The 13,026-nt window shown below is 46.6% G+C and overlaps 1 protein-coding gene across 1 annotated transcript in view; it reads left to right on the forward strand.

Moving 5' to 3' along the window:
• Positions 1-12,653, forward strand: part of unc5b (unc-5 netrin receptor B) — a gene marked incomplete at both ends in the record, with an annotated part of 112,645 nt that extends 99,992 nt beyond the window's left edge. Inside the window, 14 exons of the mRNA XM_080550380.1 lie at positions 474-577; positions 1,373-1,553; positions 1,985-2,152; positions 2,709-2,873; positions 4,203-4,235; positions 6,666-6,860; positions 7,438-7,824; positions 8,594-8,681; positions 9,119-9,293; positions 9,555-9,794; positions 10,256-10,405; positions 10,814-10,978; positions 11,964-12,142; positions 12,488-12,653. Coding sequence (XP_080406506.1) covers positions 474-577; positions 1,373-1,553; positions 1,985-2,152; positions 2,709-2,873; positions 4,203-4,235; positions 6,666-6,860; positions 7,438-7,824; positions 8,594-8,681; positions 9,119-9,293; positions 9,555-9,794; positions 10,256-10,405; positions 10,814-10,978; positions 11,964-12,142; positions 12,488-12,653 — 2,396 coding nt within the window. The remainder of the gene's footprint in view (positions 1-473; positions 578-1,372; positions 1,554-1,984; positions 2,153-2,708; positions 2,874-4,202; positions 4,236-6,665; positions 6,861-7,437; positions 7,825-8,593; positions 8,682-9,118; positions 9,294-9,554; positions 9,795-10,255; positions 10,406-10,813; positions 10,979-11,963; positions 12,143-12,487) is intronic.
• Positions 12,654-13,026: the final 373 nt, after the last annotated feature.

The raw sequence follows: 13,026 nt of genomic DNA on the forward strand, positions 1-13,026 counted from the left end.
GTGTGTGTGTGTGTGTGTGAGTGAGTGAGTGGGTGGGTGAGTGAGTGAGTGAGTGAGTGAGTGAGTGAGAGGGTGGATGGGTGAGTGAGTGAGTGCGTGCGTGAGTGAGTGAGTGAGTGAGTGAGTGAGTGGGTGGGTGAGTGAGTGAGTGAGTGAGTGCGTGCGTGAGTGAGTGAGTGAGTGAGTGCGTGCGTGCGTGCGTGCGTGTCCGTCCGTCCGTCCGTCCGTGTGTGTTGTTTAATTAAATACATATACTTCCAATGAGTCCCTGTGGGCCTGTGGTGGGGTTGACAGTAACACGGTTATGAGGAGACATGCAGCTAAACCCATGGCAGCAGAGGCTATTTGTGGCTCGTCTGTCCGTCTGTGTGACAGCAAATCACATTGAGATGAACAGGGTGTCACTCAGAGTGTCGGTGTGGTCGGTGGTTCTGTCAGTAACCCTCAACTCTCTCTGTCGTCGTACCCTGCAGACCTGCGGAAGAACTTTGAGCAGGAGCCTCTGGGAAGGGAGGTGCGTCTGGAGCAGGAGGTGCTGCTGCAGTGTCGCCCCCCCGAGGGCATGCCCCCCGCCGAGGTACCTCCTCCGTCACTGATTGGCCCGCGCTTGTGACACGTGACACGTTCTAGTCTTTCGGTCCGCATATCGCCAACCAATCAAAATGTTCAGGCTTTACTTTTGAAACACGGAACTACGTTTCAATGTTGTTGAGAATCACATAACTCTGGATGTTAGTTCACTATAATGATATGTGACACATTCTAATGCTTTGGTCCTCATATCGGGATCCGATGTAATGATCGGACCTTTCTTTCGGAAAAGGGTTAGCGTTGTTGAAAATCAATGACACGTCGCTAGTCAACTAACACAGCTTGTTTTGTGAGCCTGCTAACAATGTAGAGTAGTGTTATAGTTAACTAGGCAGCAGTGGGGATTACTCACCGAATCCGAATAGTCTGAACATTTCGATTGGTTGCCGATATGAGGACCCAAAGCATTAGAACGTGTCACATTTGTTTCTGCTAAAGAGCACTGCGCACCACTAAAACCATGTGCAAAGACCGTTTTGGTAATTGACAAAGTCTAATTGGGTCTGTTCCCAACACAAACTCTGCGGAACGACGGAATTACCAACTTAACAGCCTTGCCCACTAAAAACGTAGTGTTGTGCAGCACTCTTTAACTGAAGCAGATTGGAGCCTCTAATACTGATCTTCTTCATCCTCCTCCTCCTCCTCACCCTGACACATCCTGTGCGTGCGTGCGTGCACCTGTGTGTCTGTGTGTGTGTGTGTATGTGTGTGTGTGTGTGTGTGTGTGGTATGTGTTCTCTCTCTGACCGTGGGCTGAATGTGTCTCCTACGTCCTCAGGTGGACTGGCTGAAGAACGAGGACACCATCGACCCGGCCCTGGACTCCAACTTCCTGATGACCATCGACCACGACCTGATCATCAAGCAGGCGCGCCTCTCTGACACGGCCAACTACACCTGCGTGGCCCGCAACGTGGTGGCCAAGAGACGCAGCAGCACCGCCACGCTCATCGTCTACGGTAACACACACACACACACACACACACACTCACGTTCACGCACACTTTGTCTCAGTGATAATTAACGGGATTTAACACTAGAACAGCCATGGGTGGCACCATCTGAGTAAAATAATTTCTATATCTTTGCACTCGATAAAATTTCAGGACCCTCCTTTCATGATTTTCCTAGATATGTGTGTTTTACCACCCAGTATCCTTACATTTTCAAAATCACATCAGGATAAGTTAGTATAAAGCTAGTTTGCAGTTTTTCTGTGTAGGAGGCAGGCTAATTTACAAGCTGGCCAACTAGTGGCCTTTGTGTGTAAGTAGCAGCTTTCCATTGTTTTCCAGCTTTCCAACGTTCTGTGTGTCTGTTGGCCTGACTGTCTGTGTCTGTTGGCCTGACTGTCTGTGTCTGTTGGCCTGACTGTGTGTGTCTGTTACAGTGAGCGGGGGCTGGTCCTCATGGACTGAGTGGTTGGAGTGTAACGCACGGTGTGGGCGGGGCTGGCAACGACGGACACGCAGCTGCACCAATCCCGCGCCACTCAACGGGGGAACCTTCTGCGAAGGCCCGCCCTTCCAGAGAGTCACATGCACCACGTTATGTCCAGGTGAGGGTGACAGCCAAGTTGTTTGACATTCCCTGTTAACAACAACATGGTTTCACTTGTTAACATGTATTCATGAGAACTAAACCCAGAGCAGGATGGAGAGTTCAGTCCGTTATCTAGGGTCAACTCAACTCATGACATGAGTATCTCACTGCCCGTATAAGACAACAGCCGGGTTTATTTTTAATGCTATATGTAAAGCACTTTGAATTGCCCCTGTTGTATGGAATGTGCTACAAATACAAATAATGTGTGACGTTATTATTTCCTGTCGTTCTGTTTTATGTGATATTTTTATGTCAATAATTTTTTTTATTTAAATTGTTATAATATAACATCTGAGGCCGTATTTCTCCTGTGGATTTACCTGCCCAGGGACTAATTCAGGGAGAGTCAATGACTGTCCATTGTCCCTTTTAAATAAACAAAAGAAATAAAATAAAATCAACTTGCCTTGCCTTGTTGATATCGAGGGAGATATAGATCGATTCTATTGACTGTAGCCTACTGTAGATGACCTCTGCCCTCCTGACCGTGACCTCTGCCCCCTCTACAGTGGACGGCGGTTGGACAGAATGGGCCAAGTGGTCGGCCTGCGGGACAGAGTGTACCCACTGGCGTAGCCGCGAGTGCCAGGCGCCGCCGCCACGGAACGGAGGACGGCACTGCGGCGGAAGCATGATGGAGAGCAAGAACTGTACGGAGGGCCTGTGTACACGCAGTGAGTCTGACCCTGACCCTGACCCTAGGGCCTGTGTACACGCAGTGAGTCTGACCCTGACCCTGACCCTAGGGCCTGTGTACACGCAGTGAGTCTGACCCTGACCCTAGGGCCTGTGTACACGCAGTGAGTCTGACCCTGACCCTAACCCTAGGGCCTGTGTACACGCAGTGGGTCTGACCCTGACCCTAACCCTAGGGCCTGTGTACACACAGTGAGTCTGTGTTGAACATCCACCTTAGGCAGAGGTTCCATCAGGTTTTTGGGGATAATTGAGGCACCAAGAAAGCAGGCTAATGCCAGTTATTCCCTCACAGTGTTTTTAGTTCTTCGCCTCTTTTAGTTTTTTCTTGAAGTACCTTGACCACAAAAAGAAGAAGTAGATGAGACTTGGTTGAAAGTAGATGTAGATGTTTGGGTTCACAAAAGGAAAACTAAGTCATCCAAACACAGACTCACAGGTGGAAGGTTGGACATGAGTGTTGGACAAAGGAGGTAATGGAGTCGTCAGCGTGCCTGATGAGCACGGGGAGGAATTAACGCGAGGGGAGAGAGCACCTGGAATGGTGGACACACACACACACACACACACACACACACACACACACAGATCACACAGCGCACTCCAAACAAATATTTGCTCAAACATATTAGATACACAGTTCAGACACAAACAGACTTATGACAGATTCATAAGTACAGTATTCTGCACACAGACTGCATATATGCAGAATGTCGTGCTCTCTCTCTAGTTCCCCAGTATGTACAGTGCAGTCTACTGCATGCTCTCTAGTGGGGAAGGGAGAAGGAGTGGGAGGTGTAGGAAAGGATGCGAGGTGCTGTCTGTATTGTTGATATCTAATGAACAAGTTGATCGCAGAGTCCTCAGTTGACATCCTCATCTCAACCGTCCTGTCATTCATACGCAGGTTCACCAACACATCTCTGCCTCTTTTCACACACTGTCATCTCCCTCACACAGATGCATGTTTCCTCCCATTCATGTGCATCGTCATATAACCAATCACGCTCTCACACAGATGCCTACACTACATCCTGTATCTGCTGAATACTCAGTAATGCTGGTATAATAAAGTCATACTCAGTAATACTGGTATAATAAACTCATACTCTATAGTAATGCTGGTATAATCAGCTAGTTTCATTGCATTACTTCTGTTTTTGTTCATATTTACATATTGATGGACTTTGTTGTTTGTTTGTTCATTTCTTATGCTTTCTCATTACTGTAACTTTGCATAACTACTACTCCATTCATTTTTATGTTCTTTCTTTTCCTCTTCTATTGTTTTCTTCTTACTCAAACAGATAAAAAGATTTCTATTGAACATGCAAGCCATCGTAAGTTTACATTTTCATGACCTCACTCTTCTCTAGTGTGTACTTTGTGTGTGTGTGTGTGTGTGTGTCACATCACACAGGTGATGAGTCATGGAATATGCACTTACAGTATGTATACTGTAGGACTGCTTGTGTGCAATGTTCGGTGTAGAAGTCTGTGTGTCCGCACTTTCTTGTTGTCTCAAATTGAGTTAATATATTGAGTTCACACCTCATCTTACAACAAAATAATCTAGCTATTTTAGATCAACACTGTTATGATGATACACTGAACTGTAAATAGAAAAATGAATAAAGAAACTGTCTAAAAACGCATATCTCACCTATAAATGAACAGTGGGAACATGCACTGTTTAGATGTGTAACAAGATGTTTGTTTGGGTGCAGAAATGTGCTGAAAATAGACATCCATGTATTTGCATAGGAGATGATCTACAGAATGTATTTGAAAATGAAATACAGCATCGAGACTTGCATGCAGGCTTGATTTATAGCTGAACCTATAGCTGAAGTTATTTTGATGAATAATATACACTCACTGAACACTTTATGAGGAACACCTGTACACCTATCAAGAGTCCAAGCTGGTGGGGATGATGTAATGTTGAGGGAATGTTTTCTTGGCACAATCTGGACCCGTTAATACCAATCAATCAACACTTGGATGCGACAGTCTATTTGAGTATTGTTGCTGACCATGTGCATCCCTTCATGACCACAATGTACCCATCTTCTAATGGCTACTTCTAGTTCGATAATGCCACATGTCACAAGTCGTCTCAAACTGGTTTCATGAAAATGACAATGAGTTCAGTGTTCTTCAGCGGCCTTCCCAGTCACAGGATCTGAATCCAATAGAACAACTTTGGGATGTGGTAGAACGGGAGATTCACAGCTTGAAAGTGCACCTGAAAAACAGGAACTGTGTGATGCAATCATGTCTTCATGGACCAGAATCTGAAATCAAAGCCACAAAGAATTGAGGCTGTTTTGAGAGCAAAGGGAGGCCCTACCCAATATTAGTATAGTGTTCCTAATAAAGCGTTCGGGGTGTGTAGTTTACAGTTGAAGTGACGGTGAATCTCTTAGCTGAATGTGACATGGGCGCAGGGATACACAGCCACAGTAATCAGTCTTGCCAGATTGGGCTACCTTTGGTTTTGATTGATTGATTGAAAACTTTATTAGAAGATTTGCAGAAGTAGGTACATGAAAGTACATATTACATACACGGTCAACTAACAGGATAAAAACCCAAGAAAGCCACTGGCTTATTTCAATTGGGGTCCTTGATTCTCAATTCATCGTTACATGTAAGACAGACAAAAAAAAAACTAGTACTATCTACAAGATAATACAGACACACTGGACAGGTGGATTCGGCTGCTTTTAGACTAGTTGGGCTGGAAATTGTCAATCCCGTCTGGCAACCTTGACAGTAATTCACCTAATTCACTGTTGTTCCGTTGGTGGTAATAAGTGCGGACGGCTGTCGGATTCGGTTCCGTCGTGGCGTGTGAGCGTGAGCGTGCAAACTCTCCTCCGGCCGCCTCCGGCTCTCCCCTCCGTCTCTACCCCACCTTTTCTTTCCTCCTTGCACACTCGTTACATCTCTCCTCTGTGGTCCTTACTCTTCCAACCTCCTTTCTCTTTGCCACCTCTGTCTCTTTGACCCCATGGACCTTTTCTCAAACACCTCGCTCTCCTCTGCTCTCTTCCCTCTTCCTCAACCTCATCCTACTCAGCCTCTCTTTTCTCCCTCTCACTCATAGACATGCTTCTCTTGTCTACTCATCTCATTTTCTGTCCCTCCTATCTCTGGCTGTTTTCTTCTGTCCTGTCCTGCACGCCTCCCCCACCCCCACCCCATCCTCCCCATCGCCTCCTCGTCTATCTGAGTTGGGTCTGGCTGTGATAGCGTGCGGGGGCGGGGGCGGGGGGACGCAATTCAGTTTTTCCCTCCAGGTTTTCTTAAATTGTCTTCAATGGTGCAAGCTAGCACAGGCAACAACTATCTGCAAAATAGTCCTACCCGGTCGGAAAAGATGACGTACATAACAGGTCACAAGGTGGTGAAGCAGCCACACACTAAAGAATTGAGATACAACAGCTCCGCTGGTATCAGTCTAATTATCTGATCATTACTGTTGTTTTCACGGCACTCCTGAGACTCCTGTGTACTATTGTATTGTAATGTATTTTATAGGAGGGAAAGGGATTGATTTTGTTCCAACGTTGGAATAGAATTTATGTTCTGCATTAACTCTTGTGTAGTACATCGGAATTGTCTGTGTGCAGTTCTATCCTCATAGTGTTCCCCTTGGCCTTAAGTGTGTGTCAGCTGTGTGTGTGTGTGTGTGTGTGTGTGTGTGTGTGTGTGGAAGGCCTAATGTAACCCCCCCTCTCTCTCTCTCTCTCTCTCTCTCTCAGCTCTGGACCCAGGTATGGGTGTGGCGGTGTATGCTGGTCTGATCGGGGCTCTGTTGCTGTGTGTGATACTGGTGCTGTGTGTGGGCGTTCTGGCGTACCGCCGCAGCTGTCACCATCTCCACGGCGACATCACCGACTCTTCCTCAGCTCTCACCGCTGCCTTCCACCCTGGGAACTACAAGCCCCCCAGACAGGGTAAGACCAGCACACACTCCACTGTTTTATAAATATTCCTGCCCGATATTATTGTACTTTCTCTCTTTTTTCTATCCCCCCCTGACCTGAGAGCCGCTCCCTCAGAACTCATCTTTAAACGGCAATTAAAGACTCATCTGTTTAGGCAGGCCGTTAGTCACCTATAGCCTTCTTAGTTTCCTGTTTATGTTCTGTTTATGTTGTCCCTTTGGGGTGTTCCTCCGTTGTTGTTTTTAATCCCTTTTGACGTTTTGAGTTTGATTGCACTAACCCTAACCCTTATTTTGGATGTAAAGCACCCTGCGCATTCGTGCGGTGAAGGGCGCTATAGAAATAAAGTTTTACTTACTTACTTACTTACTATCTCTCTCTCCATCCAATTGTTCTTTAAACCTGTTATGATGTTATTGATTTTCTCTGACCTCACCTGTTGAAACTTTATATAGTTAACTGCTGCTCTGCACTCAACACGGTGCCCTGTCTGCTCTGTACTACCTGCAAAAGACGACCAACAGTCAGACAGTCAGACTCTGTGTCTCTTTCTGCCCTCCTCTGACCTCTGACCTCTCCTCTGTAGAGAACCCCCACCTGCTTCACCCCTCCGCCCCCCCGGACCTGACGGCCACGGCCGGCACCTTCCGCGTGCCCCTCTTCTCCCTGCAGCAGGGGGGCGGCGCCAACGACGCCCACCACAAGATCCCCATGACCACCTCGCCCCTGCTGGACCCGCTGCCCTGCTTCAAGATCAAGGTGTACAACTCGGCCACCCTGTCGTCCCTGGAGCTGCCCTCGGGACGGAGCTCGGTGGACGGGGAGGTCATGAGCCTGAAGGCGGTGGGCACGGTGGACCGGGACAGGGACCGGGAGAACCACGGGCGCACACACACCCTCCCCAGGGAGCCGGGCTACAGCACCAGCGCCACCCTGGGCAGCCTGGGAGGTCGACTCACCATCCCCAACACAGGTGACACACACATACAAACACATCCATACACACACATACAAACACATCCATATACACACACATATACACACACCCATGTACACACATCCATACACACACACATATACACACATCCATATACACACACACATATACACACATCCATACACACACACACACACATATACACACATCCATACACACACACATACAAACACATCCATACACACATCCATACACACACACATATACACACATCCATACACACACACACATATACACACATCCTTACACACACACACATATACACACATCCATACACACACACATATACACACACATATACACACATCCATACACACACACACACATATACACACATCCATACACACACACACACACATCCATACATAGCTCTATAACACTCTCTTACACCTTATTAAGCGCACCAGCACAGGCAACATCTTATTAGCTGTAGTTTTGTCAAGATGAGTCCGAATGAGACGAATATCAAGTTTACCACTTGAATAATAACACTAGTACAACATGACTTGTGGCTAGCGTGACTCAACTTGACCTGACGAGTGACTTGACACAGATTGTAAACAATGTAAACATACTGACATCACAAAGGTATAAAGACACCGTACATTCAAAGATAAACTAGGGATAACACACCACGTTAACCAACACACATTTAAATAAGTACTTGGATACTGGTAAGACAAGCACACCAAAGCTGTCATCTAGATAACTAATATCTCTCTCTCTCTCTCTCTCTCTCTGAAAGGTGTGAGTCTGTTAGTCCCCCCAGGGACCATCCCCCAGGGAAAGTTCTATGAGATGTATCTCATCATCAATAAATGGGAGAAAACCACGTAAGTCACTGTCCAAAGCCACATACCTTCCTCGAACGAGAGTTACTTCTTACATACTTACACAGTTCTCAGTACCTCGAAGATTCTACAGATCAGTCTGGCACTAATTAAAATTCCTGTCTGCATTCAAGGCATTTAGCCTTGACAGACAATAATTTGTTGCTACCTTCACCACACCTTCATGGCACCTTTTCAGTGCTAACTGACTGAGTTAAAACTAGAGGGTGGGTGGGTGGGGGAGGGGGCATTGATATACCTGGAGCTAATTTAAATTCCTGTTTGCATTCAAAACGTCAAACCAAACTGAATGCAGCAATTCAACGACAGAACAACTTCTTGCTTCTTACAGGTTCATGTCCTAGGTGCCGATGTTGCGGTGTTGTGGTTAGGTAACCCGGGTGATAACAGGCGGTGTGTGTTGTCCCTGTGTGTCTCAGGTTGCCGTCGGAGGGCAGCCAGACGGTGCTGAGCCCCGTGGTGAGCTGCGGTCCTTCTGGGATGCTGCTGAGTCGCCCCGTGGTCCTCACGCTGCCACACTGCGCTCAGTTAGACACCCCTACCCCTGACTGGACCCTCACCCTCAAGACCCAAACCCATCAGGGAGCCTGGGAGGTGAGACACACAACACACACAGAGAGAGAGAGAGAGAGAGAGAGAGAGAGAGAGAGGGGGGGGGGGGGGGGGGGGGGGGAATGGGGAAAGGAGTTCGTGAAAGATTGGAAGAGAGAATGTAAAAGGGCTATAGAGAGGGGGGATGAAGATGAAATAAGAGTTGGGGGGGGGGATGTGGAATGGAGAGGACATATTGTGGAGGTTTGTGTGTGTGTGTGTGTGTCTGAGCCCCTGGTGTGCACTACCCTGCCTGGCCTGTAGGAGGTGCTGACGGTGGGAGAGGAGAGCCTGTCGTCCCCCTGCTACCTACAGCTGGAGGAGGAGAGCTGCCACGTGCTGATGGAGCAGCTGGGGACGTACGGCCTGGTGGGCCAGTCTGCCCCTCCGCAGCCCGCCTGTAAGCGCCTGCAGCTGGCTCTGTTCGCCCCCCGCGCCCCCTGCCTGTCCCTGGACTACAGTCTGCGCATCTACTGCATTCACGACACCCCCCACGCACTCAAGGTATGTCTGCCTGTCCGCCTGGCTATCCCTTAGATCTATTGTAGTGGATTTCATCTGGTTTCTTCTCTGTTGAATATTGAACACAAGGAGGTTGATTAAAATTCGCTTGAAGCCTTTTATTTATGAAGTTACATGACAGCAGTCTAGGGTTTGTAAAGTCCAGAGCCCTAGAGCCTCATCCTTCTCTGAGCACACCTCTTATATACAAAGTCGACATCCTTTTATGAGATCACCAATGTTGGCAAACAAATGTGGTGACAGGAAGCGCTAGGGTTTAGTAAGTACGCAACAAGTCATTGGCACTGTCCCCAGGCAGACTGAATTGTTAGCTACAATTTCCCAGAATGTAGAGATACAGACTTCAATTCTCAATATACAGTATTTGATATAAAACGACAACACTATCTATCTGTGTCTAGCTATCTGTCTCTGTCCTAATCCCTGTGGTTGTGTCTCTGCAGGAGGTTCTGGAGTGTGAGCGGAGTCTTGGTGGTGTCTTGCTGGAGGACCCTAAGCCCCTCTATTTCAAAGACAGCTACCACAACCTGCGCCTCTCCATACACGACGTCCTCCACTCCCACTGGAGGAGCAAACTGCTGGCCAAATACCAGGTCAGACACTCACACAAGCCCAAACTTGGATGGAAGTAGTCATTATTATCAAGTAGTATCAACTATCAAACTAATTATAGCACATTTCATACATAGCCTGCCTCCCGACACTGCCTTCTGCACTTGTATTTTGTATTGCACCTTGTTTTTAGTGTATTGTTATCTGTTGTTTCTCTTTTACTAGTGTTTTCTGTTAAGCACTTTAGGCGGCTGTTTTTGTCGTTGTAAAATGTGTTATATAAATAAACATTACTTACTTACTTACTTACTATAGCTTTAAAAGAACATAACAAAATGTCAAATACAGAATAAAAGTATTACAGCCAGTATAGCTCTACCAGTTTTACGACCCTTCTAGCTCAGCTTCTCAATCGATGTTGATGTCGATGGTGTTGGTTTGTGTGACAGGAGATCCCGTTCTACCACATCTGGAGTGGCAGCCAGCGGCCTCTGCACTGCACCTTCAGTCTGGAAAGAGGCAGCCTGGCCGTGTCCCAGCTCACCTGCAAGATCTGCGTCCGGCAGGTGGAGGGAGAGGGACAGATCTTCCAGCTGCATACAGACATCCAGGAGGTACAGACCTCGACAGCAGTGGTGTAGTCTATGTGATATAGGACTATACGCAGGACTACGGCGTATACCCACTAGGAAAGGCCAAGGATTTCCGTATAGGCCTACCCACTTAAAAATGTGCGAGGATACGTAACAGCGTTTTGTGACAGAACGTTCACTTTCATTCATAAAATTCACCCCGTCTGTGTTACGAAGCACTTGAGTTTTGGACCATTGGGAGGGACTGACTATAATCAAATCAAATCAAATTTTATTTGTATAGCGCATTTCTTACAAGATGCAACTCAATGCGCTTATATAGCGTCATGTACCATCAACGTGGGGAAATGCGACATGAAATATGTCAAAATGCAGCACTATCATGCACAGATCAGCATAAAAAATAAAAAATAAAAACATCTAATGTTAGATATATAACGTTAGACAGGGAGCGCAAATATATTTTTATGCCGTTACGAAATTAACAATATGAGGCTGGGAGGGGAAAATCACAGTATACCCACTAGAAAAAACTAGACTACAACACTGCTCCACAGCTACATGCTAACATACCGGCTGACACAAAGAAGTCTCCAGAAAGACTTAAAATTAAAAGAACTAATCAGTTATGATGCTTTCAGAATGACTTTAAAGGTCTTAGAAGGTGAAAGTATTGGAAATTGTCATTGCTTTTAATTCAGTATCTGTGCCTGCCCAAACCTGTATTATGTCTATCTGTGTATTGAATGTATGCCTGTGTCCTTGTGCTGCCTCTCTTGGCCAGGTCCCTCTTGGAAAAGAGATTCCTTATCTCAATGAGGTCACCTGGTTAAATAATGGTTTAAAAAAAAAAAGGAAAATTTTTTTTTTAAACAAACGAAAAAAAGATGAAAGTAACAGAAACATTAAGTATGACGCCACAGCTGCATGAAGATATCCAGACGAAGGACTAGATGAAGGAATGTCCTGTTTTCATTCTTTTTTCCTTTGTGACCTTCCCTTTCAGACCCTACCGCCACACTCCCCCCTCCCCTCAGGGGGCACCTGCCTGCCCTCCTCTCAGGTGGGGCCGTATGCCTTCCGCCTGCCCACCTCCATCCGTCAGAAGATCTGTGCCAGTCTGGACGCCCCCAGCGCCCGTGGCTGTGACTGGAGACTCCTGGCACACAGCCTGGGCTTTGACAGGTGAGACCTGCCACAGAGCATTTCTTACTGTATGTGTTTTTTTAAATTCAATCCAACTTTATTAATCAATAAAGGGCGAATTAAGATGGCATTGTCAGAGCAGAGGCCAACAGCAATTACATTAATAAAACATAATATCAGCATAGAGCACACTGAATACATTCAAGAAAATGGTGATTTGTCTTTCATATTGTGTGTGTGTGTGCGCATCTGTGTGTGTGCATGTGTATGTGGTTGGTTAGGGATGTGTGTAGTTGTGCAGCTGTCTGTTGATAAGGGCTTGATTATGTCCCTCTGTGCTTTTGGTATTCAGTCAATTATATATTTTTTTACATTCCCCCTCAGGTATTTGAACTACTTTGCAACAAAACCCAGCCCCACAGGTGTTCTACTCGACCTATGGGAGGCCTGTCACCAAGGTGACGCAGACCTGGTCTCTCTGGCAACCGCACTAGAGGACATGGGCAAAAGTGAGGTGCTGGTTGTCATGACGACAGATGGGGATTGCTGATTGGCGAAAGTTAAAAAAAGAGAGAGCAAGCGAGAAACTCAGAAACGCCATCATGAAGAAAACACCGATACTTGCCTATGGATATGCACAAGGATACCACAACCTCTGCACAAACCTGACACCTATAGACCGTTTAGGTTACTTCACCTGTATTACCTTCGCCCCATCACCTCTCAGCGCCCAACCACCTATAGATAAATACTCACCATAGACCACTCCCACCCCACACTGTGGTAACTACCACCCTGCTCAGCTTGAGGCCTACGTTCTGAGCAATGTTGCACCTTTTTTGAGGGTGAAAGCAGAGTTGCAAAGTGTAAAATAGGTGTTAAAACATCTCAATGACGTGTGAATTGTCTTTCTTTCAACAGAG

The sequence above is a fragment of the Nansenia antarctica genome (assembly GCF_963989245.1).
Source record: "Nansenia antarctica genome assembly, chromosome: 1".
NCBI classification, from domain to species: Eukaryota; Metazoa; Chordata; class Actinopteri; order Argentiniformes; family Microstomatidae; genus Nansenia; species Nansenia antarctica.